This window comes from Camelus dromedarius, chromosome 6 (assembly GCF_036321535.1).
Source record: "Camelus dromedarius isolate mCamDro1 chromosome 6, mCamDro1.pat, whole genome shotgun sequence".
Classification (NCBI taxonomy): Eukaryota; Metazoa; Chordata; class Mammalia; order Artiodactyla; family Camelidae; genus Camelus; species Camelus dromedarius.
In genome coordinates this window covers 1,194,562-1,220,449 of record NC_087441.1, presented here as the reverse complement: position 1 = coordinate 1,220,449, position 25,888 = coordinate 1,194,562, and the positions used below count along the sequence as shown (strand labels likewise).

General features: G+C 55.0%; 1 protein-coding gene across 2 annotated transcripts in view; it reads left to right on the top strand.

Annotated features, from left to right (window-relative positions):
* Positions 1-25,888, top strand: part of SMOC2 (SPARC related modular calcium binding 2) — a 142,622-nt gene that overhangs the window by 93,930 nt on the left and 22,804 nt on the right. For both annotated transcript variants that reach the window (XM_031455891.2, XM_064486443.1), the window contains exons 8-9: positions 6,278-6,464; positions 12,238-12,320. In XM_031455891.2, coding sequence (XP_031311751.2) covers positions 6,278-6,464; positions 12,238-12,320 — 270 coding nt within the window. The remainder of the gene's footprint in view (positions 1-6,277; positions 6,465-12,237; positions 12,321-25,888) is intronic.

Sequence of the window (25,888 nt, the reverse complement as noted above, 5' to 3'; positions counted from 1 at the left end):
GCCTTCTCCTTCCAGTGCCTAAATGTCTGGCAGACACTCTGGCGGTCAGATTATTTGAACCAACTGTCAGGCACCTTGTAAGTCGCCCAGATCTGCTAGTGTGGGAAACAGGCCAATATTCTAACGGACATGCTACGAGTCTCCAGAGGTAACTTTCTAGAAACACAGTCGTTGCATGATTGTGGCAGGTTAACGTTGACGGAAGCAGGCTGGAACTGTACTCATGTTTGTAGTCTCACATGTTAATGGAAAAACACAGAGGCAGACTGCCTCCCAAGTGCTGATCACTTCTCAGAGGTCGCTCACAGCTCTGGGGTCTCCGAGCCACGAGTCTCCACCAGGTCGTGGAGCGAGAGCGGCGCAGACGCGCTGCTTGGGCCTAGGAAAGCCTGCGGCGAACTGGCCGTGGAAGAAAGCACAGTCCAGCCACCGTAGCTACGTCGGGAGTCAGCGCGTTCCCGGTGGGCTCGGTGCCAGCAGGCGGACTGGGTAAGCCGAGGCGGGAGAGCCATCCAGGCTGCGGTCAAGCCGGTGGCCTGGGGGCTGAGGGGTTAATACACTGAGTGGGAGGCTGCTCTTCTGTAAGGAGTTTTGAGGTTTGGTGGCACAAGTTACATGTGTAATTGTGAGAAACTGACCAGACACCTCGACTGCCAGACCCCGAAACAGAGAACTTGTAGCTGGAATCCTGACCTAAGTTCCTCCTTGTCTGTCACTCGAGCCTTGGTCGTCTCTTGGCTCGATGGGCCGGGTGATGAGGACAGTGCAGCGTAAGCCTGAGCCTTAGCGAATCTGCAGGTTACAGAAGACCCTGCTGTCTCCCCTCCTGGTGCTGGCTGTGTGGTCTTAGAGGAACCCACATTTGTGATGCTGAGTGTCCGTGAAGAACTCTTTAGGGTTATGACTGGGTTTTCTCTGTAGGACCTTTCCGTCTGTGCCTAATGGGCCGGGTTACACTTCTGCTCAGTGGGGATCATCCTTTGAACTCGCCGAGGGCCCTGCGGCTTTGTGTGCGCTATTTCGTTCGCCCAGTGAGCCTGCGCGGCGGGGGGCCAGGCAGGGAAGAGGACACTGAGTCTGTGAGATGAGAGCCTCGTAGAGTCGTCAGACTGGTGATCCACGGACAGGGAACAACCCAGCGTCTGACTCCCGGCCCAGAACTTGCCTTTCTCCTCCGAGGGACGCCGCCTCACATAGCCGCCCCGTCTGTGATGACGGCCCAGGAGTTGTCCGTCCCCTTCCCGCTTCTCCAGACACAGGAACCTCATTTATGGCAAAGGCTTTTCTCTTTCCTTTCATCTCAAACTATGTTCAGTCCTCTTCCACTAGGAGAAAAATCTGTATTCAACCCAATCACCAGTTCTCAATAATCTCCCAGCTTCTCCATTTCCCCCAGTGTCCTTCCAAGCAGAGATTCTCTGGGTGGTTTTTCTTGGAGAAACTCAGTGGCTTATTCCCCGGCCGCTCATAGCACAAGCCCTCCATTCACTCGTCTTTTTCAGTCCTCCTTCCTTCTCACGTTAACTCCTCAACACAAACTACGTAGTTAAAACCCTCCTGAATAGGAAAGAAAACAAATATTTTCATCTAATGTATTAAAGTGGACGTTTTTCATGTGAATTTTGTGAGCATCAGTTGCTCTATTTTCCTGCTGAATTCTTTCCAGAATCCCAAACTTTCCTTTTTGTCCATCGATGAATGCTCCTTTGGCACAGAGTCAAAACCAGCTTTTGCTAAGATGACGATCATGCAACTCTGCCTTCGCTCCCCTGTGTGACCCTACTGGGTCCGCCGGCCGCAGGTGTCTCTGCTCCCACCCACGCTCGCCTGGCCTTCAGCCGGCCGTGCCCTGGCCTTCCCCAGTCCCTCTCTGGTCCCCTCCTCCCGCTTTCCTGGCCCCACCATTGTTGCTTGGGTCCTCCATGCTTTTACTTTCATTGAAAAGCCCCTTTCCCTGCACCCTTTTCTACCGCATCACGAGACCTCACTGACATTTTTCTAAAATGTGGTTGAGACTTGTCTCCCTGGGCTTCGTCCTGGAGCCCTGTTTGCCTGTGTCTCGGTGATGGGACGCATCCAGTGTCGTGGGGACATCGGCCGGCTCATGTCCTTCGCTCACTGTTCTTCTCCGTTTACAGGTGCGATGGATGTCCTCCACAGAGCCCAGGGCGTCTGTGCTGGGGAGGTTCCCGCTCCAGGAGTCACCTCTTTCCTTGACCCCGATGGCCCCAGGGATGGGGCAGAAATGGGTGGTCTCTTCCGGGAGCTGGGCTGTCTCGGGAGGGAGGGTGACCTTCAGAGGGACACATCAGACGGCCCTTTGTCTATTCTCGGGGCCATTGTGAGTTTGTCTAAAGGAGATCTGCTTCCTTCAGAGTGGCCCTTACTTACTGTCAAATGTAACTGCATTTTTCCAATAAGAGAAACTGGATGTCCCACATGGGGCCAGGTTTACCAAATACAATCATGTGAGTTAGCAGTTCTCACTTCAGCCAGGATGTTTATATAAACAAACCACGGAATTTCTTCCTGCTTGGCAATGACGCTTCCACATTTTATAGCCCTCCAAGCAAATGTTAAGGGTGGGTGGACTTAATCGATCCTACTTTGCTTATGATGAGCTTTCAAACATGACGTAAAACCCTCAGAAGGGACATTTCGAGAATTTTCCAGACCCACTTCTGTAGCTACAGTATGTCCTTGGAGCGAGTGTGAGGCATTTTGTGCCCAGACAGTCACACCATAAATTCTGTTCACTAATAAAGCTGAAAAGGGGCCAAGAGAACAGGCAAGGGAGCAGTGTGCTTTCCAGGAGGGCTGCAGCCGGTCCCCCTGCATCTGGGACTCGGGTGGGAACAGACGCGCGGCTTGGGGGCTTTCAAACAGCCGGGGCTGGCTGGAGCTCCGCCCCCTCCCCCTCCGTTTCTTCCCATGACCTACGGTGACGTGTTGGTCACTTCAGAGAGAGCGGCGTCCCTGTCATTTCCGTGCCATGCCGGTTTCGATGTTGCAGTTGGAGCAGATGCCTCTTTAAGATGCGTGAGGAGTGGGTTTATTTGCCTCTCTATTTGCCGACTGAATGTAGAGTTTAAAGCAATGTACAACCGACAGGGGACAGTCAGTGTGAAATTTTCACGAAGTTGAGTGCTGCCGTTGTAACAATGCAGCAGCCGTTAACTATTTCTGTGTATTGGGGTGGATTTGGGTTAGAACCCCCTCCGTGCTTGTCCCGTGAGCTCCCGGAGCGCCACCCCGCCCACGTTCCCAGAGCATACTCGCCACTGATGGAAACCAAATGCCCCATCTTGACGCTGGACGCTTGTAGAATCATAACTTGGCCATTTAACATTCTTAACTTACAGACCAAAAAAAGAAAAAAAAAAGAAAAAAAAACCCACCAAAAATCAAAAATCTACTTCTGGATAATTCAAGCCACAGGGAATTTCTTGGAATTACGTGCTTGCCTCTGAGAGCGGACGGCCATTCAGACAGCTTGGGGCCCTGCGTGGGCTCCTGGGTCCAGAGGCTCACGGACCTCATGCCGTCGGAGAGGGGACCTGCTGGGCCCGCACCTGGCGGTCTGCCGTCGCCGTGGCGGGAGCCGGGCACTGCCTGGGACAGGGGCGCGAGCCTGGGCCCAGGGGCCACCGCTCCCCCCTCTCTGTCATTACACAAAGTGGCGTGATGGTCAGATTCGAACGATCCTACCAAAGGTCAATCCGGGCACAGGGCAGGGCGGCTCCACCTTCCGCGCCCGTCTTAGGAGGCCGAGGCCGGCCTGGGGGCCGCAGAGGGGAGTGAGCGCCTCCCGCGGGAGCGGGGAGCCGCGGGCGGGCTTCCTTCTGCGCTCTTCCCGCGCGTGCGCGGGGGCGGCCACGCCCGGCCCGCCGAGAGCGGCGGCTGGCGATGCGGCCCGTAGACGGCCGGTCACGTCATTAAGCGGGTTGATTATCCTCACGTTGCAAATGGAGTTACCAGAGAAGTAAAATCCAGGTGGTCTTCCAGCTCTTAACATCATAAGCACGAGTTACTGTTGCAAAACAAATGTGCTGAGTGCCTGTTACGTTCCAGGCGTTTTCTTAGTGCTGGAAAAACAATGAACCTGGAAGTCGAGTTCATGAAGCAGGGTCCCTGGGCCGCACCGCCCACCGAGCCTCCTTCAGTCTTTGCCACACCACCCGCGTCGCCCCCTGAGCCGGGCGTCCTACTCCGAGTGCCACCTCGCCTCTGGCCTGGCAGCCGCGACACAGAAGCACACGCCTTCCCAGGTCCCCGGTCTTCCCACCTGTTTGGTGTCACGTTTAGTCATAAAACCCCTGTAAACTGTAGTTAGTTTCCAAACAAAACTACTTTCTAAGCAGAAAATAACTCTAAAGATTTTACTTAAAATAGATTCGCCCAATGTATTTGTTGCTTTCTTTCCCTTTTTAAGGAGAAATGTGAAAGTGAAAGAATGTGATTTTTTGACCCCAAAGACAGCTCAGGTGAGGGAGGGCCTGCTCTGGAACGTGTGGGGTCAAGGGCAGCTGTGTCTCAGCCGGGATCTGCCCCCCTACCACCGGGCTGAGCCCCCGCAGCGCCTCCGGGGGCGAGAGGGCGGCCCGGTCCTGCCGCTGGCCCTTCCGTCCCCGAGACTCAGGGCTCCGTGGACTGGCGGGTGGAAGCTTGACCTCCGAGCCTCCTGGTCCCAGGGTGAGCAGGGTGTTCCTTCGAGGTGACTCTAAGCCGAGGGTCGGAGGCCACGCCCAGAGAGACCCCACGCCACGTCAAGGACGAACTAAACGCAAGCGCCCGCATTTGGGATTTTTCAGCACGAGTGGGGAGGAGGTTTAACTTGCTGGTATGAATTTTTAATGGCATGCATTTAGGCTGGAAGGATTTAGAGCAGGAACGTTCGGAATACTCTCCACCGAGTGTTTTCTGGATGCTACTTGAAGCCTCACGTGGATGTCTAGTGAAGGGTAAAGTGTTCTGCACAGTTTATTTTATTTGACTCAAATTCACTAGCTTCTGCGGATCACTGCGTAGAGCGGACTCACCTGTGAGGCTTCGTGCAGGTGGTGCCAGCTTCCTCCTCCCCGAGGTCAGAGCCCTGCTTCCCGCGAGATGAGGTTGAGGCGTGTGACACCCCAGGGTGGCTTCAGATTTAAATCGACGTGAGTCGGATGGTGGGAGTCACATGTGGCCCGAGGCCGTGGGCGCCCACGAGCGGGGTTGGGGGGTCAGCGCATCGACGCCCAGGGTCCATTTCTGCACCAGCCGACTTTGCACTTGAAATCCTGGACGGGGGTCACCTTGCTGTGTGTGACCTCCCTGCTGTCGAAAGTTGTGCGAACGTTTAACTGAAAGGCAGAAGCCGCCGGGGGCTGATGTGCATCATGCCCTCAGCTAACGTTCTTCTGTGTCTCTGTTCTGCTTTCCCAGAGAATTCTAGGGCAGCTTTTCACCTGGCGTTTCAGCAGTTAGCCGCCCGCCGTCTCCTAGAGCTCGCCCGGGAGGGAGCCCCGCACGTCTGTCTGTCTGTCTGCGTGTCTGTGTCTGGGTGTGTCTAAGTGCGTGTGTCTGTCTAAACCCACACATTCTAAGGCATCCTCAGTCCATTCAGGGTGGAAGATGGATCTGTTAGATCGTGTCTAAACACAAGAAAGAGACTGAGTTTATTAACATAAAAAGACAGAAGCCTTCAGACATTGAAATACTGGGTGCTGGAATTTTTCAAAGTGACTATTTTGTCGTCGTGGGAATGAGTTGAGAACTCACGTAGCTCCTCGCCTGGACGCGGCTCTCAGTAAGAGGTCCTCTTCTTGAGTGATTTCCAGGCACACAGCCTGTTTCAGAAACACTGCAGCTGAGACGTCTGGACTGGTCGCTTCCACACTTAACCTCACCAGACCTGGGGGAGGTGAAGGCGGGAGGGTGGCTGTGCTCCCCGGACCCTGATGGGGGCGTGTGGTTGATGGACAGCAGGTCGGGGCTGTGGCCAGAGGGCCCAGCAGGGCTCAGTGGGACTAGACCCTGTATCTGCTGACTGCGACCCCAACTTGGGACCCAGAGCAGAGGACTGTGGCCGTCCCTGGGGTCTGGGTCCCACCTGTGGCCTCAGTCCACAGGGCATTAGATCCACTTGTGGACATGTCCACAGTGACCGTCACTCTGATCCGTGAGAGCCCTCCCGCCCTGCCCCTCCTGGGGGGCCCTCCCTGTGTCCTGTCCCTCCCCAGGCTCTGTGTGGACTGGTCTCAGCCGCGGGCTCACCCTTGTCTCCTTCTCCCTGCAGCATCCTCGTGTGACCAGGAGCAGCAGTCGGCCTTGGAGGAAGCCAGGCAGCCGAAGAATGACAATGTGGTCATCCCCGAGTGCGCCCACGGTGGCCTCTACAAGCCGGTGCAGTGCCACCCCTCCACCGGCTACTGCTGGTGCGTCCTGGTGGACACTGGACGCCCCATCCCCGGCACGTCCACCAGGTAAAGCCGCTCTCAGTGGGGCCGGGAGAGGCGTGGCGAAACCCGGAAAGGCAGAGCCCCTCGGCATCCCTGCGCCCAGGCCTCACCCCACTTCTCTGGGTGGGGTGCCTGTGGTCTTGATGGCGGGGGCCGGGGAGCTGGGGGCACCGAGTCTCTGATATCACCAGGAGCTGATAGTGGGGTGACGCTCGGAATGTGTCCTATGCCAACAGCAGCTTCTCTTGACCCCAGTTTTGGCAAAGGGAGGCCCACGTTCCACAAGAACCGGTCGCCCAGAACGGCTCTCCGTTCACAGCCAAAGCTGTGTGTGCCCTGAAATCACCACTTAAAAAGGAGGACAGCCCAGAGTCAGGAGGAGCAGCAGGCCTTCAAGGGCCTGAAACACGAGCCTCCCTGCTCACTCGCGTTTTGTGTGAGTTCCAGCAAAGCACGCGGTCTCAGGGCAGCCACAGGGGAGCACCTGCCGTCCGTTCCTGGAAGTCGAGTGAACGCGAGTGAGGATGGTTTTGCGGCTCTTTGTTACATGAGTTGCCCCTTGGTTTTTCATAAATTTGTGTAAAAACCGTTTACCAATATAGGAAAATGTTCTCTCTCAAGTGTGATCAGATCGAGGCACTGGTTTCACCTAGGCGCGAGCACTGTGACGCGTTCTAGATTTTACCCAGTTTCTCAAGTGCGACCATGACGCGCGTAGAAGGGAGAAACACACCCAGGTGGATTCGGGAGCCGGAGGACAGGAAGCCAGCCGGCGTTTCCACCTGAAGTCCAGCACACCTGGAGCCCCGTCTGGCTGGTTTAAGGGGCCCTGCTCTGGGAGTGGGGACCACAGGCTCCCCCAGACTCCGCTTCTAGGACGGTTGGGGCGTCCCCCAGACTCGGTCTCAGCGCCGGCCAAGGTGCGTCCTGGGCTGTCAGACCCCAACTCCTCGCTGGCTCTGAAGGGATGAGGTAGAGCGCACCGCGTCGATCCCGCGGAGCTTGTGAGCATTTCTATATTACAGCCGGACAAGAAACAGAAGACGCCCTCCTCCCTCCCCCGCCCTGATTCCACTCTGCCCAGACCTTCTGGGCGTTCCTGCCAGGGAGCAGAGTCCCGGGGTCTCATTTTCCCGACGGGAGGAAGTGACCCCTCCTCTCCGAGTTTCAAGAAAGGGCGTTAAATCAGACCCGGGGGGAGGCCCCCAGGCCCCCACGTGCGTCTCTCCCCCCTGCTCCTTCTTCACCGAGGCTGACTGTCCGCACCCTGACGCTGTCAGGACTGAGAGGCACGCAGGGCGGGCAGAGAAGGGGTCCTGTCCGGGCTCCATGCTGGGTTTGGGGACAGAAACGCTGACGTCGGGGTCCAGTCCTGTTTGGGGATGTTGGGGAAACAGCATGTTGACCCGCAGGATTGCCGTCCATTGCGGCCACCACGGTCCCCACACCCACCCAGCCTCCAGGTGACCAACTCCCAGGGTCCCTGGAGAATCGTTCGCATCTCTCAGCAGTTGAGGGGGTGGTTTTAATGAGCTACTTCCTTCTCCCTGCCCTGCCTCTCTCATCACCAGCTCACTCCGCGCCCCATTCCTCTCCTGGCGCCAGAAGCTCACGCAGCCATGACAACATAATTTGGCTTTTTTGACGGCAAGAAAAGCCTTCCCCGTGGACCCTTGGTGGACCTCCCCTCACTCCACTTGGCCAGAATGTCACCTCTGGCCAGGCCCACCACGGGTGCGGGGAGGGCCACGGGGGCCCCACCGCTGAGCTCCCAGGCTTGGACCCGGCCACCCCCTTGACGCCCGGGGCCATGCAGAGCAGGTTGTTTGAATGACAGAATTGATGCCATCTCCTAGTAGCTCTGAATGCCCCACGCCCTGGCACCTGACCGCTCACGTCTTACTCAGGAAACATCTGACTTCCCTCGATGGTGCGGCCCCAGTTCCAGGGCCGGGGAGGCGCAGGAGCGAAATGCACAGAGGTCTGCAGCGCCGGGGGGCCTACGTTCCGACGGAAGGAATGGAACGATAGCCAAGGACGAGTGGATGACAAAGCCCTGGAGGAAAGCAGATGAGAACGAGGGCGGGGAGAGCGGGGGTGCGACTTGAACGGAACGGTCGGTGCACTTCCTGACATGGACGTCGGGGTCCAGTCCTGACGAGGCGGGGCAGCGAGCCAGTGACGTCTGTGGGATGGGGGCGTCCAGACAGAGGGGGCGAACGTGCCCCCCCTTGCACAGTGCGGCCCCAGAGCCAGGTCGAGTTCAGTCTGGGCCAGAAGGCGGGATGTGCCGGTTACTAGGAAGTGCTCCGTTTCAGTTCCGGTGCATTGGCAGGCGGGCTTTAGCCGTGAAGGGCTGTGCTGTCTGAAGGAGAGCCGCAGAGATGGGGACGCGCCCTTGCAGTTGATACTGTGACTTGGAGATGTCACTGAAGACACAGAATCTCCAAATCTTTCCTCTGACATCCTTGCTCTGTTGTCTTTGCCCTTGGATGGACTCCCCTCATGGTCACAAGATGGCTTCAGGCATCCGGCGTCTCATCCACACACCGCATGCTCAGAGGACACACAGCCCCTCCGTCTCTCTCTCAGGAAGCCCCCTTGCAGATGCTATTCAGGGGTCATTGGCCATAATTGGGTCCTACGACCAGGGCTAACCCGTCACTGGCAAGAGAAATGGAACTGATCCGAGTGATCTCCAGGGAGACCTGGATGCTAGGAAATCGTCAGAATCATCCACATTAGGGGGGCCTGCTGAGCCGCAGGTCGGCCTCACCTGCCCGGATGTCTCCTGGTTCTGCGGTCAGGTGGAGATGTCGCCGAAGGTCATCTGCGTTACAGTTTCAATACCCAGTTACATAAATGCTGTTTCCTTGTGATTTTCTGGAATAAGCAGTTTCTAGGAGACACTTCATAGTTTTGATCTATATTTGAGTAGATGGTTTCAAGTTTTTTCCCCCAGTCACTCTCTATATTTATATCTTCTGATGGGGAAGAATAATTTAGAAACCTGAGACCAGGAAGAAGCCACAAATATAAAATTTCACGCTAAGCACTGTAAGCCAGTTCCCTTTTCTTGTGTCCCCATGCAAGATGACTCAAAAGCACAAGTTGTGTTATGAACCTGTGCCAAGGACAGGGCACAGACAGGCAGAGAGTGGCCCCAGCACAGAGTTTCGAGAGGCGATGATCATGAATTGGACCTCCTAGTGCTGGAGGGGTCCGCATGCCGTGCAGGCGGGGGCCCAGGCCAAGCGTGGAGGGTGTAGGATCAGGGAGGAGAGGGGCCGGAGCCAGCCTGGTCGCGATTAACAGCGGGGAGCGCCGGGGGAGCTATCGGGTTAAGCGTGGCTCAGGCTGACTGCCAGCGGCTGTGTTAGGCCCGGCATGGGGAGCTCTCTCCCCCTTTCTTGACGGCCGATGAGGGTTTGCCCACCTGCCGTCAGTCTGCAGGCTGAGGGCCCGCTGCCTGCTTGCAGGGCCCGTGTGTCTCACTGGCCATGTGAGCACGAAATCGAATTTCTGCCTGGCAAGGGGTCTGCTATCTGATGGGCAACCAGACCATCAAGGGATGTTCACTGCTTTTTCTTGTACAAATAAGTTAGAATAAACACGGCTGAAAAGACTGCGGATGGCGTCAGCACAGCCTCAGCTGTTTCACTCGAGGCTTCAAAGGCGTCAGTTCTGCTTCTCGAGCTCGCTGTCCCTGCCAGGTGTGGGCATCTCTCAGTGCTCCTCTCAAGGGGCACGCGGTGTCGTGTAATCGTGCGTTCTCAAATCAGCGGCAGTGCTGGACTCTTAAGGCATCTCCAGCCCAGGTTGGGAGCAAACCCAGAGGGGCCGTGCCGTGGGGCTGCCTCCAGGCTGCTCCAAGGTCGAAGGTTCAGAATGGGCTGGCAGTGACGTGGCCTCCCGTCCCCACGCGGAGGACACCAGTGTCGACCCGAGCCTCTGCAGGACCCTGCACGGAGTTCACAGCAGCAGCTCGACTTCCCAACACGGCAGGGCACCCGGGCTTCCCCGAGCCGTGCTCCGACGTTGTCACAGACGAGGTGTCCCCGAGAGTGTCTGGGGCCGCCCGTGTCCCTGGGAGTCCCGTCCTGGTTCTGCCTGCTCGGTCAGGAGCTGGGCCCTTTGCTTGTGCTTTCACAGCTCACTTTTCCCGGGCAGTCGTCTGTGAAGGTGTCACTTGTGGCCCACGGACGCTGACCCAGAGTCTGAAATGAGGTCTGTGGGTCGTGAGCAGGTGCCCGGGCGCCCCGAATTTAGTGCACGTCAGCACCGGTGAGCGCAGGGCTGCCCCTCAGCCAGCTCCCTCGGTGGGCTGTCGGCTCCCAGCCACCTGTGCAGCCCCAGGTGGGAGAGGAGACCCGGGTGGGAGAACGGGTCCCTTTACCTGCCGATCTCATCCCGGTGACCGTGGTTCCACTGCCATCTGCACTGAACCACACTGCATCTCAAGAGTACGAGTTAATGGCTTTGGATAAAACATGAGCGCTTAACTGTTGGCCGGATTGTGTCCGAGACGCTTTCATTTCAAAAACAACACTTTGAAAAGACATATTAAGTTTGCGTGAGTGGGGTGTTAAGTTCTCTGGTATCAAAGCGGCTACTGAGGGAGTGAGGGGCCGGAGGAGCTGGTGGTGACCCGGCTGGTTCCAGCCCGGCTGGACCCGACCCTCTAGCCAGTGGAGGGGCCCGGGGAATCATTCCTGGGGCGAGAAATCCCATTCTTTCATTTCTATGGTGGGAAAAGAAGAAATAATGAAAAGTAAGGCTCAGAAGTGATCCCTCTGAAGTAAACACGCTCTCCCACCCCTCTCTCAGCGCACGAGCAGGGCACCAGGGCAGCAGGGGAGGGTGAGGCGTCGAAGGAACCTTGTTCACCTGCTGAGAGTTGGCGGCCTTGGACCCCAGAGTCCCCCCCAGTGCCACGCCCCGCTCCCCACCCTCGCTGGCTCCGATGTGTCGCCCGCATTTTCGCAGAATCTTTCTGGACCCCTGAGACCACGTCTGTTGCCCTGGGAGGCAGGTTCTCACAGCCACCACGCACCCGATTGGGTGGTCGGTGTCCCCACGAGACGGGGCCGTCCTCGGGGTGACGTGGGTTTCCCCGTGTCGACATGGGTTTCCCCGTGTCACCCACACCCAGCGCCCAGACCCAAGGGGCTTCTGTAAAGCACCGTGAAGGGGGCCGGGCTGGGGCTGCTCCCAGGCTGTTCGCCTGGGCCGGGGTTGGAACCCCGCAGGCAGACCAGTCGGGAGTCGTCACCGGTTCTAGAGTCCCTGCCGTGCAGCCACCAGCAGCCCCCACAGGCCCTGCCCGCCCGGCGTCAGGGCTGCACCTCGTCCTCGTGGGCTCTGTGGGGCCGGCGCCCAGCCCTCTCTCTTTGTTTTAACACGGAGACAGCCTTCATGAGTTAGCCTCGTGGGTTAGACTGAGCAACATGTCCGTCTGGAATGCTGAGGGCCTCCCCGACTCGCACGCCGTCCCGAGGTGGGGGGAGGCCCCCCCGCGGCCCTCCTCAGCCCCCGCCCCACCCCGCGCCGCACCCGTCCCCGTCCTGGGCATGGCTGCTGTGCGAGGTGCTTCAGGAACGAGGTGGGGAGGGAGAGCTGTGTGTAGCTTTTTTCTTCCTACAGGCCGGGAAGGCGACATTTAATTGTTGCAAAGGTCACCAGAGGTCGTACCTCCCAAGCGGTGTCCTGTGATGCCTGGTGTCCCAGTTGCCTGGGGCCGAGGATGGGACAACCCGGAGGAGACACCCACTCTTCTCTCTTCCCTCCCTCCCCGCAGGTACGAGCAGCCAAAGTGCGACAATACGGCCAGGGCCCATCCGGCCAGGACACGGGATCTGTACAAGGGCCGCCAGCTCCAGGGTGAGTGGCGCGGGGGGCTGCTCGGGTGCGCCGGCCACCTCTCTGAGCTTTCTTGTACATTTTGGATCAAGGAAGGATGTCAAGTGAATTTAACCGCAAAGAACTATTTTAAATTCACAGAGGCAGTGAGTTCAGTCTTATGATTATTAAAAGTACACACACAGAAGTGTCTTCAGGATGGTCTCCTCCATCAAAAAACCCGTAAGTGGTTTATGGTCCAACAGAAATGATCACTTCGACAGTTAACCCTAAGGCCTTGCCTGGACCCACGTCTTTCGGGAGTTTAAACGTGGGGCTGAAGGAGTCGGCGTGGTCTGCGCCGTGCACCGCCGCTGACCCCTCAGTGTTCGGCCATGAGGTTCACCTGATGAAACAGGGGAGTTTAGAGACAGGATTCCTGCAGCACGTGGTGGATTCGGTGGCATCCGTACGATGCGTCAAAGCTACTTGCTATTTTGTTTTATTTCGATCCTTTTTTTTCTCCTTTAAATGCCCCCGGATTGTGTATATTTATTTAGCCAAAGCCTCAACGACCATGAAAATCATTCTCTAATGGCCTTGCTTTAGAGCGTGTGTGGGACCTTGGTCTTAGACAAAATCTGGGTAAATTCCTGTTTAGAGACACTTTGTGGTCCTTGCATCGTTAGCGCTGCTGCTGATGAAAGGGGTTTCCCATTCCACAATGTAAAGCCGTTTCCCTGCTTATGAGCAAAGGCGGAGGCGGCTAGACCATCCCTGGGACACCCCAGTGCCCATCCAGCGTCTCTTGCCTCTGAAGTCAGGTTTTAACACTGGTGGACAATATTTTTTCTAACAGGAAGGAATGGATTTAGCAACTGCTTGGTGCCTGGAAAGCCTCCATGCCTGTTTGCTCTTTTTAGCTGATCTGAACCATGCTGCACAAACACCAAACAACCTGTTCTTTGTCTCTGAGGTCCAAGACTCTCAATTTTTGTTTTTTGATAATCCCAAACTGCATTACTTCTAAATCGAGCTGCGTGTGGTTTTTGCACATAGGAGTGCCATTCAAGCCCTGCTCCTCATCCATCAGAGGTGCTATGGCAGAGGCAGCCCCTCTGGGCTGCCCCGGGGGCCGCGCTGGTGGGAAGGAAGCTGCTTTGTGCTGGAATCCAGCACAGGGAGCCCGGGCTGGGACTGGACTGAAGTCTGGAGTGGGCATTCACCTTCCGGGAGAGGCTGATGTGCGATATTGCGAAACACGTCGTGGCATCAGTGCTGGTTTGTTTGGGAGTCAGTTTGCCGCTTGAAGAAGGAGCATCCAGCACGGCAGGGAGACTGGGCCACGCGGGGGCTGTGGAAAAGCGCCTGCCCGCTGGAAGGGGAGGGCCAGGAGGTGACCGCCACTCATCCTTAGATGAAGCTGGCGTCCTCAGGCACATGGGCTGTTTTGTGCAATGCTGTAAAGGTCAGTTTGTTTTGCAATTGTAGATGGTTGGGAGTGTGCCGTTCAGGACCACTTCATCACTCTGCCTTTTTGGAGATAATTATCCTTATTAGGGAAGAACAAGGAGGTCTGAAAATAACTCCTGGACCGAGGAGGCTGTTCTTGCAGGGAGGGCAGAACAGCTTGCAGAGCAACCCAGCACCGTGCTGGTGGGCGGACACTGAAGTCACCCAAAGTCTAGTGCACTTTCTTCTTAAAAGGCATGGTTTGCATTTTAAGCAGCTTTCCTAAGTTTCAGCCCACACGGGGCCTTTATTTTCCAAGCCAAGCTGACAACACCCTCACACACCATTCACATTTTTAAGGGGTCTGTTCACTGCCAGATGTTTATTTACATCCTGTGCAGGGCTTCGGGCAGATTTTTCCTGCTCTCACTAACGGACGGAAAGAGGCCTGAGAGCAGGTGTGTCGACAGGGAGAAATCTCACTCCCTTCTCCTACCCTGTCTTTCCTCCATCAGTTTGCGGGAAGCTCTGGTGTCTCCCCGGAGCTTTGGAGGACCCAACACTGACACTCTGAAGCCCCGCCAGCACCCGCAAGGGGGCGGTGAGCGATGAACAGGGTCTTGGGTTTTCTGGCAGACTTGAAAGCGTGCGCCTCACTTCACTCCTTCGTCCCCCACTGGCCCCCAAGCTCCTCAGTGCTGGCGCCCAAATCTGGGGAGCACATTCATTCTGGTTAAACAGCCCTGCCTCACAGCGTCCCCGGCAGCTCCGTGGTCCTCGCCGTCGTCAGCAGAGAGAAGGCCCCTCCCTCAAAGGCCCTCGGGGGGTGAGGCCACCACACTGAGCTTCTGAAGTCAACAGCGAGGAAAGTCTCTTTTCTGGGGGCCCAGGGGTCGCAGGCACCACGGGACCCTGGAATCACTAGAAACCCTGAAGAGCGCCCCTGAGCTGCTCTTGTGCGATCCCAGCACCCTTCTGCTTGCTGTCGAAATTAACTATGATTTTCCGAGGCGGCAAAGGACGACCCCTACCTGCCCTCAGGGTGGCTTAAGGTGTTTTCCCAGAGGTGACGAGACCCCGCCCCTGGAGTCTCTGCAGGGGACGCCGTGGCACTCAGAGGCCAGGCTTTGCTTTCCCCTCACGCGGGCTGGGCCTTCAGGCTCTTTCAGAGACAACGTGAGGTGTCGGTACTTTACGGGTTAAAAACGCCAGCTTCTGAGATTTCGGTGTCCGGCCAAGACCCGACCTCACAGACCGTCTCAATTTTAGCGGAGCCGGGAACAGACGTGGGGTTCTCCACCCCTGCGGACACACCGCACGTGCTCCGCCCGGGGAGGTCTCCTCTCCAGGGCTGGCCTCTCCTCAGTCCCGGCTCGGAGAGGCTCCCTGGCACCCGCCTCCCCAGGGCTGCGCCCGGGTGAAGCGGCGTGGAGGCGGGCACAGGTGTGCTTTGCGCAGGAGAGGGTTTGAAAGAGAGTGCTTTGCTTTTAAGAGCAGTCGGATGACTTTGCTGCTGAAGATCGGTGCTTGTTCAGGGTCAGCATCTGGGCTGGATTCCAGATGTGGAGGAGGCCATTCTGAACAGCGATGCTTCGGAGAGCGACCCGGGCTCCATTATTTTATTTCTTGACCAGTGAGCATGATGATTAAATGTGAAATTAAACTTGTACCTAAATAAGATTACTAATCCCAGAGAAGAAAATTTCATTGTATAGAAAGCATGACAAAGAAGCAGACCATTAAAACCCAGCTTTATTGAGGAAAGGATGCTGTGAATAAAACTCAGTTAAAAGCGCCATGTCATTTCCATGCTCAAGACTTCGTAAGACAGGAACCCCAGGAAGAGGGGGCCGGGGGGCCCCAGGGGGGCGTGCGACGTTCTGCAGGGCCGTCCTGAGCTGTGGCTCTGCCTCACAGACGTGTCGCAGGAACTGGGAAAAGTCTGAACAGATGCAGCGGGTGTGTGTGGAACAGACCTCTGCTCGGCACTGAGTGTCGCTTTAAGAAAGAGCCGGTAAGACACTAGGACGTTGCAGCAAGCGTCTCTGAGGCCAGAACTAAAGCCTGACCACGCACCGCACTTGGCAGGAGCCGGTGAGGTTTTACTAGAACATTTTAAGGGGATGAGGAGAAACTGGAGAAGGCTGGGAGGAAACTGTGGGAATTACTCATCCCCCATGAAATGAGGGCAAATAAAGGCAAGGAGGCGCGGGCGGAGGGAAGGACAATGAAGGTCGACTGAGCGTTTTACGTTACTTACGAGAAGGTGCCGGGCCCTTTTTCCGTTTATTAAAACCTTGACCGCTGGATGGAAAGCGAGCGTGGAGGTTCTTTTCTGAGGTGGCTGGAGGCACGGGGTGGGGGCACTTCCCGGGCGTCAGGGCCCTGCTGGGGCTGAGAGGTGCAAACTCAGGAAGACCTTCAGGATTAGGTAAAGGGGCAAGAGAAGGGGGCAGGGAAGTGCAGAGGGGTTTTTTTTTCCACATTCTTCCAAGGGAGCGTTCACGACCCTAATTAATAGAAGCACTTTGCTCGCGGCTGGCAGGCGGCACGTCGAATTCTCTCACTCTTGCCCCCCGGGTCACACCAGCGGTGGTAACCGTGGGATCACAGGCCTGCCAGGTGTCCATCCTGATGGTGACGGCCATCACCGCAGGTCGAGTTGAAGCTCCTGTCCCGGGGAAGTGGCCATCGAGGCCACCGCATTGCTGGCCCCTCTCCCCCGACGAAGCCACCTCTCAGCTGCAGTGACCCATCTGGTCTAAAAACGGAGATGCATGTGTCTGAGGGGCTGCCCTCCCCTGGAGCCACCAGGGACAGGACGTTCTGAGATTCCTGTGCAACTCATCTACCCATTTGCTGCTTTGTTTTTTCTTTTTTAAATTTAAAAACGAATTTTTATTGAAGTACAGTCAGTTACAGTGTGTCAATCTCTGGTGCATGGCACAATGTGCCAGTCAGGCATGTACACACATAGATTCGTTTTCTTATTCTCTTTCATTAAAGGTTATTACAAGATATTGAATACAGTCCCCTGTGCTATACAGAAGAAACTTTTTTTAAAATCTATTTTTATACATAGTGGCTAACATTTGCAAATCTCAAACTCCCAGATGTATCCCCTCCCACCCCCTTTCCCCTGTAACCGTAGCCTGTCACCATGTCTGCAGGTCTGTCTCTGTCCCATGCATTTGCTTCTTGTCCGAGAAGATGGCAGGTTCCCTTCTCAGGGCGGCTCGGCTGTGTTTGCAGAAGCCTGTGGTTGGCAGTGGCTGGGTGGCTGCACTGGTTTAACCGTCCACTGTCTCCATCAGGACGTTTTTGAAAACAGTTTTGTGATCTCTTCTTGGTCATGTTTGGGCGAGGGGCCCCACTGTCAGTTTCGCGCCGGGACCACGCAGAGCTGGGTGCGCCCAGCATGATGGCATTTCCCATGACTCACCTGCGTCCACTCGTGAGCACCCACATGGGCCTTGAGAGGACAGGGTACAGGGTCATCTGTGGGGGAAAGGGTGTCGCTGAGTTGGGGATCGGGGCCGGGAAAGACCTCACAAAAAGGTGAGAAAAGATGGAGAAGTGGAAAAGACACGACGTATCTCAGGGACGTAGGCCACACAGTCTCACTGGATGAGGGGCCTGCTGGCTCCCACTTTGGTAGACATGGGGCTCTTACGGCAGAGGGGGGATAGAGGCTTGTGCGTGTTGGGGACCGCAGTGGTAGAAACCGCGGTGGTAGAAACAGTGAGAATGCAGTTAGCCTCGACTAGACAGACACCAGGAAGCTGGGGTTGGTGAAACAGAAGTACATGCACAAATGGTAAAAAAAAAAAAAAGCAGGTTAGCTTTTTGCATAGTTCTAAGGTAGGTAGACAAACCATCTGCCACAACACAATGTGCCCCAGGAAATCTGAGGGTGGGGTCCACGGCGACACCCACTCCCCGCCAGCGGCACACCACCCAGAGGCACTTTAGAAGGAGTCCGACTTGTTTTGGTTTTACTGTTTGTTTTACAGCCAGGTTTTAAATCTAAAGGGCCAAGTTAAAAACATTCTTTAAGATGGCAGGCCGTAATATCAGTTACATTAGCATAATAAAGTCTCGGTCAGTTTGGCCTCTGTTACTCGGAAAGTTACGACTATGCAGAAGAGAGATGAAGACAGTTGAGATCTCAATTAATCGTGAAAAAGCGTCTCCCAGGCAAATGGATAGTGTCAGCAGTACTTCAGAGACAGTTTAAATAACTTCAGAGGACACCGTGTTCTCAAGCTCAGTTAAATATGTTAAATTTGTGGCTTAACAGTTGTTATTCTGTGACAATAATTCCTGTCTCTTTATTAGAGCAGTTTGTCTGAAATAACCACTGTGAAAACTCGCCAAGTACAGTGCACGCTTGAAAAAACGATGAACTTGCTTCTCACTGGCCTGCACCCATCTGTGTGAGTTTAGGTTTTCCTCAGAGCTAATCTGGACTTACTGAGGCCGTGAAGCCTTTCTGTGCTACAGACTCATTTAAATAACGCACGTTCATGACTGACGCAGGCACGTGCGTGTCAGGGCCAGTCCTGCCGGGGGTCGCATCTGCCTCGGGGACCGGCCTTCACGACGGCGTCCGTCGTGTTGGAAACCTCTTTATCCAGAGCCACAGCTGCACGTTTACATCTTCTCCATCTGTGGTCCTTTCACTGTAAACGCGCTGTTTCCCCAGCCTTTCCTCAGCACCCCTGACAGTCCCCAATTTGGTCTGGCTTCTAGGATCTGCAGATCCCCCAGGGCTGGTTGGCACACGGGCCTGAGAGGAGTGTCCGTGGTCCTCCTCTCCCCCAAATGAAGCAGCTCCCCCCCACCCCCCACCGCCGTCTGCCATCCGCGCTCCAGCCCTCTGCGGAGTCATCCCATCTCCCCCCACCTCCTGGTTCTACTGCGTCCAAATCCCAGGACCCATCAGAACACTTCGGTGGCACTCTGCCTTCTCTGTTTTATCTTCCTCTTATACCTGAGAATTTCTTCTTTTAAAATTCTAGCCCACTGAGCATCTGGCCCAATGCCAGATACTTTGGGAGACACGACCCAGACCTGTGCTCCAACAGTGACCACCGCACTTTTCTGGTCCCAGGACTGATGCTCGTAAACAAGAGAGCAAACTTGTAAGAAGTTAGAAAAATGAAGGAAATGGAGACTGGAGCGTAACAGGTTTCCCTTTATATCTGAACATGTCATGATGTCACTCGTAAAAGCTCTTTTCCAGGTTTTGTGCCAGTGTCAGGAGTACTTCGCCCGTGCCTTGGACGGTGCTGTTTGGGTCAGGACTCCCTTGGCAGTGTGCGGTGGTCCCCGCCCGGCGCAGTGCTGGGGAGTGGGTGAAAAATCACTCCCCCACCAGAAATTCCAAGGGGAGCAGAGACAGGCAAGATCCAATTATCCGAGCTGGATGTTGGCCAGAGCACCGGGTTGTGACTCTTGGAGCAGAGGCAGGACTGATGACAGGGGCAGCCGATGGTGGCAACTGAGAGCTGCTCTTCCTGATTTAACCCCCCAAGAATGCAACTGGACAGACCGAGACCACAGGCTCGAATACATCACTGTGTGTCAGGCTGCTCGGAGGCTCCCGGATGACCAATGATGGTAGGAAACTTCTCCAAACCTGGTTTATAATGAAGAACAGCAGGCCATGGAAACTTCTAGAATGTTTTCCCTGACAGGATGATTTAGGTTTTTTTCTTAGCTCTCCTCTGACTTGTGAAATCCAGAACGATTTTTCAAAAAAATCAAGGGTTTCTCCCTCTGACAGAAAAAGATAAATTGACTGTTCTTTGGTTGTTAATTATCTTTCAGAAATTCCTGAGATAAGTCGTTCAAGAGTGATTTTCAGCAGAAGAGTTTCAGAGTTCTGAGTTCCCATCCCACTTATCCATCTTTCCTCTGTGCTTTTGCTTGTTAAATTAGTTAACTTACTTAAAATGCGTAATGTCCTTATTTCCAGAGACTCTGAGGTACCGTTCTCTGTTCAGACACCTCAGAGTCTGACTGACTGATGCAGAATGGTGTTGTCATCAGAGATTCCTTACATTCAGAAAGTGTTAGTTTCTGATTTTTTAAAAATCTCCTGAGAAACATGTGCATCTGCCATGAAACAGCACTTTTGGGAGCACCCTTTGACAGGCTTTAAAAAGTGCCGTTGGAGTCAGTGTTTCGTTTAACACGTTACCCTGTTAAATGATACCCACTTGTTACCTTACACAGGGATAAATTTGTTAATTCAAGGGCAACAGAATAGGAATTCTATCTTTGTAACTTCTCTAATGAAGAAATATCTTTGAAGAAAAGAAAGGAACAAAATAGGTACCAGAAAGTCCATGCTGTGCGCACCCCGTCCCCAGCAACCCTCCCTTTGTCCTGGTCACACCGTGTCATTTGCTGATGTCACTCTTTATCACTGAGTGAAACAACTCTTCTTGCACATCCTTCTTTCCCAGAATGCACCTGCCCTAGAGTCCACTTCCGTGTGATGTCTGGTTGACCACTTAAGACCTAACTCAGTGGACATGGGGAGGTCGCCCTGTGTCCAGATTGCAGCTGCAATCCTCGTCCTCCCACCACGAATTCAAAGCCCTTTCCACCGCGTGCCGTTGTTTCTTGTGTCAACAGCTCTGCAGAGGCTATCCTCCAGGAAGGAGAAGCTGAGACACAAAATGATTTTCAGCAGAAGAGGACTGTTTTTGTGCCCTGGCGCATGCAGTCCGTAGAAGAGAAAAGTCGAGGGTTTGGAGGGCTGGTACTCTGAGGCCCATGACCGCTGAGAAGGCAGGACCTCTTCAGCTGGTGCATGAGGCTGAGTTTCTTGGCAGCCAGCCTGGCAAGTGCTGGAAAGAGTGGTCTTTCTTGGCAGCGCCTCCCTATGGAGAAGGTTTAATTCCATAGCTCATCTAGCTGACAGTGACTTAGCTCTACTTTTACCTAAATGAATATGGATGAAATGATCTCTTTACTTATCTTCTGACTCTACCATCGAGGGCATTTCTATATGAACTCTTTCAATATATGAAACCAAAGAAGCGAGTGGAGACTCATGCAGCAAGCAGGTCACTATGCAGGAAAGAGAGAGGACAGCGGGCAGGACTCGGGTCAGGTCCTGCTAAGGAAGGTGATCTGTGTCCTGCAGGAGTTTTGTCTGAGACTTAGAGAATTAATTTTTTATGACTTATTTATTTATTTCTAAAAATTAAAAAAAATTAATTGAAGTGGAGTTGATTTACACTGTTGTCAGTTTCAGGTGCACAGCAGAGTGATTCAGTTGTGTGTGTGTGTCTGTATCTGTACGTCTGCAGAGATGCATATATATATTCTTTTTCAGATTTTTTCCATTACAAGTTATTACAAAACACAGAATAGAGTTCCCTATGCTATGTAGTAGGACCTTGCTGTTTACCTGTTTTATATATAATAATGTGAATATATTAATTCCAAACTCCTAATTTATCCCTCCTTTCCCCACTGGTAACCATAAGTTTGTTTTTGATGTCTGTGAGTCTTTTCTGTTTTGTAAATATTTTCAATTATAACATTTTTTTTTAGATTCCACACATAAGTGATAGCATATATTTGTCTGTCTCTGTCTTACTTACTTCACTTAGTATTATCATCTCCAGGTCTGTCCACGTCACTGTGCATGGCATTATTTCATTCTTTTTTATGGCTGAGTAGTATTCCATTCCATAGATATACCACAGATTCTTTACCCAGTCATCTGTCAGTGGACATTTAGGTTGTTTCCATGTCTTGGCTGTTGTAAATAGTGCTGCTGTGAACACTGGTGTGCAGGTGTGTTTTCAAATTAGAGTTCCCTCTGGATAGATGCCCAGGAGTGGGATTGCCGGATCATACGGTAAGTCTATTTTTAGTTTTTTAAGGAACCTCCATACTGTCCTCCAAGGTGGCTGCACCAATTTACATCCCCACCAGCAGGGTAGGAGGGCTCCCTTTTCCCCACAGCCTCTCCAGCATCTATCGTTTGTGGACTTTTTGATGATGGCCTTTCTGACTGGTGTGAGGTGGTACCTCTTGTAGTTTTGCTTTGCATTTCTCTGATCATTAGTGATGCTGAGCACCTTTTCCTGTGCCTATTGGTCATCTGTGTGTCTTCTGTTTAGGTCTTCTGCCCATTTTAAGCTAATTTTTAATTTAAAAAACTCACTGACAGGCTTGTGGACAATGTCTGCCCAAGACAAAACCGCAGTAGCTCTGAGAACCACCGCAGCATTCATACCGGTCAGTATTTACCGAGAGCTTGGAAGGCATATCAGTCCGATGTTTCACGCATATTCATTCACTTAATCTTCGCTGCAGCCCTGTGAGGAGGGGCCGTTGTCTCTGTGCTTTAGAGATGTGCATCTTGATGCTAAATGTGCCAGGTCTATGTAGCTTAGGTGTCACCACAGCAGCACAGTGAAGCCAGTTGTCATGCTGAAGCCAGAGGTACACAGGAACATACCCGTGTACACATGTACACGTTTACAAGAATCTTACTGGAACAAAATTCTCTTTACGATGCTCTCATTATAAGGTGGGCTGTACTGAATGTGATTTGCTGTTAAAGGAACCAGGAGTAAATTATTGTAAAGTTGCTGTCCCATGTCACGGAACACACACACACAGACCCCCCCCCCCAACACCATCTGTGTCCAGTCTGAACGAGGCTCAGGTTACCGGAATGAATACAGGTGATCGGAATCTTTCTCCACCCCCTCGTCCGTTCAGTCTTGGGAGGCAGTGCTGTGTCACTTCTCCTCCCAGAGGCTCCCCGACGCCTGACCGCCGGCCGCGGAAGATGCTAAGGGGCCCTGCCTGAACTCGCCCTCCGCGGCTTGGCTGCGGCTGTAGGGTGAGGGCACATCGGGAAGGATGGCGCCCACCTTCCCCCCGTGCCCATTTCCAGCCCGACAGAGACAGGAGCTAGAATCCGAGCGCTGGAGCCCCGCGGGGGCGCCGTCCACTCTGCACCCTGCGGGGGGTGTCTGAGACCTGCAGTTCCGCGATCTGGGACTAAAATCAGTCCTGCCCTCGCGCCCGTGTCCCGGGCTCCCTTTCCTCCATCTTGGCATTGAGTTTTGGTGGATTCATCTTTCAGGCTCGCTTTCCTTATTAAACACAGATCAGGTAGGATCGAACCTCGGAAGCAGTTACCAGCCCTACGTTTGCCGTTAGGTTTTGCGCATCCCCTCGGGGGAAGTGTCCTTTTCCTGTTGGGCTCTGCTACGGCGTGTACGCAGCCGAGGCGGGCGAGGGGCCGGTGGCCCAGGGCCCCGGGCAGGCGGCCTGGCCCCGGCCGTCCCGCTGGCAGGAAAGCTCCTCGCGGCCCAGAGGAAACAGGCGCGCTGGGCTTTCTTGCCACTAACGGCGGGTCAGAGCCACGGAAGGTTCTCACTCGGCTCAGGACCAGGAGGTCCCTCAGCCCCAGTCGCCCAGGCCTCACTGCGCCTGTTCTCTTCATCAGCCTTCCCTGTTCGCGGCGGCGGGCTTGGAGAGGAGCCTCGCGCGCGCTTTCCGTGTCTACTTGACCCTTACTTTCCCTCCGTGTTGATTTCCCTCCCCTTTATTTTAAATTTAGTTTCACTCTGGCGCAGGGCACGTTCTCAGCCGTCCTCCCGGGGCTACGTAGGCGCACGCCCGCCCGAGGCCCGCAGTCGGACGCCCCGTGGTCTCCAAGCCGTCGGGGGCGCGGCTGCGCGGGGCGGGCTCGGAGCGCACGCGCGGGGCGACGATGGCCCCCGGGGCCGCAGGAGGGACGGGCCCCGCCGGCGCGGCTGCGTCCGCCGGTCGTGGACGCACACCGAGGAGGGCAATGCGTGTCTTCACGACGACGCACCTGACAAGGAGAGAGCCCAGTGATTTATGCTCGCTGTTCAAGGGGATCAAATCCAAACAGGGAGCGGATTCTCCTTTTTCCCGACTGGACTGATTGCCTGGTCCTGTCCGGCCCGTGGCACGGGTGGGAGTGGAGCGCGGCGCGGGCAGCCGCGGGCTCCGGTGCGCCTGGAGACGGGCGGCGCCTCCCCGATGGCGCGGGGGCGGGCGGGGCCGCCGTCCTGGAGAGGAGACTGAGGCTCTTGGAAAGGCAGCAGTGCGGCCCCGTGACCCCTGGGCGAACAGTGAGCTGCTCTGTGGCCACCTCCCCAGGCAAAATACTGGGTTGCGGAAAATATTCCTGCCTTAAGTTAATAGAACCCGAAAAAATTTTAAATAAACATCGCAACGTTGAGGGAAAGTGTTTCATTCCAAAATGAAACTGGATTTCAGCTTCTCCGTGTCAGGACCAGTTTGTGACAGTCTGTTTAGAGTGTCAGGAGCGGGCCTATGGGTAGTCTGTCAGAGAGAATAAACACAGTCTCAGCAGTGAGGAAAAAATTGTGTAATTTAGAGACGTCGTCTGAGTCTGCTAACGTGAAACCGGCAGTGCGTCCAGGACCACGCGCCGTGGCCCGTCGTGGTCTGCGCGTCCACACTCCATGTGTTTACTCAGTGGGGTTTCCATCTGGAGGGTTGGGGACAGAGCCCTGGGCTAGGGCGCTGGGCGGGTCCTGCGGACTGGTGTCGTCCGCACTTGGGAGATGCCCTTGGAATCTGTGATGGGGTCACCAGCTCTGCCATCCCTAGGGGCTGGTCCACCCAGAGCGCTTACTCCAAGGCTGCCCAGCCCCCTGTGCTCGTGCTGGCCGCCGTGGGGCTGGGGTGAGCCCATCACCGAGGCGAAGTCAGCGAGCGCCCAGGACAAACCCCAGGTGGAGACATCTGTCTCCTGCTGGGCTGATGGGCAGGGAAGGGGGACTCAAAGTTCCTGCCACCTCTTTCTCCAGGGTGAATAGACCTCCCAGCTCAGTCTGCTGCCTCGAAAGGAAGATCTCAGTTCCTAGAACCCTCGCTTGGCTGCTCCCTCCGGCTTTGCTCCCGGAGGGTGTGATCTTCATCCTCTGAAAACTCACGGTAGGGAGGAGCCCCTCCTCTGAGCTCAAGTTCCAACCTCGTGGTCTCCGACATGCCTTTGGTTGCCCTAACAAGCTTTGTCCTGACTCTTCCCGTGTAAAAGCCACGCTGGGAAAGGGCACCTGAGACACGCGGGCATCGCTTTCTCCCACGTGGTCCACTGCGCTCAGCATCCCCACCGTCAGGTGGCCGTGGGTCCTGAGCATCACGTCCTCAGACAGTTCAGGCTGATCTGGTGTGCGTGGGCTACCTGAGCTGTGGTTCCTGAGGATTTAATTTAACTGGTGTTTTGTCAGCTGGGAAAGTTTAATCCAGCTGGTACTCAAATCACTGGGTCAGACTTTCCACAGGAAGGCATCCTTGCACCTCCATCCCCTTTTATGGTTAACAGCACTCTGTGTGCTACGGCCCGGGGACCTGCGTGTCATCCAGGTCAGCTGATGGCTCAGACCCTTGAGTAAACAGACGGACTGCTGCATGTGCAGCTCCACGTGTGAGCAGACTACCTGGTGGAGCAGTGGGATGAAGCAGGCCCAGAAGCCCCCTGCGGTGTGTGTGGTGTGGGGTGTTCCAGTGGGCATCGTCGTTCTGCAGTTTGATGTAAGCGGTTTTGTAAAGCCCCGTCGGCTGAAGTGTAGGCGTTCCCAGTGCCTGAGGGCTGCCTTTGCTGATCCCCCAACCCATATTCCCCTCCGGCATTCAGGCACCTGCTGGAAACGGGGAGACTTGGCAGAGGCCGACCACAGGGAGGTGGTTGTTATGCTGTGAGAATGCACCACATCTGCGCCTGTTCTCCCGGGAAAACTTGCTGCTCAGGATCTGGGTCAGGATCCAGATAAGTCACTCCTGGTGGGGGTGTCTTGCTTATCTCCAGCTCGGGGCTCCGTCTCCTTCACTGGCGCTGCCTTGTCAAAGGTTTGTAGGGTAGTCAGCTACAGTGTGTCAGATTTTGGTGTTAGGAGGAAAAAAAAGATTCGTGGGGCAGGAAGACCAGTCGTACACAGCCTGGTCTGATTCCCCAAACTCAGCAAAAATCTGTCCTTCCCAACAAACCTGATCCCTCAGGCGCTGGAGTCACCTGTGGGAAGCATCTGGCCCCGAGCTGGTTCCAGTAAGTACGGGGCTATTGGTGTCAGGAAGTTGGAGGAGAAGTGGGTGAACCCCACCCGAGCGAGGCGCTG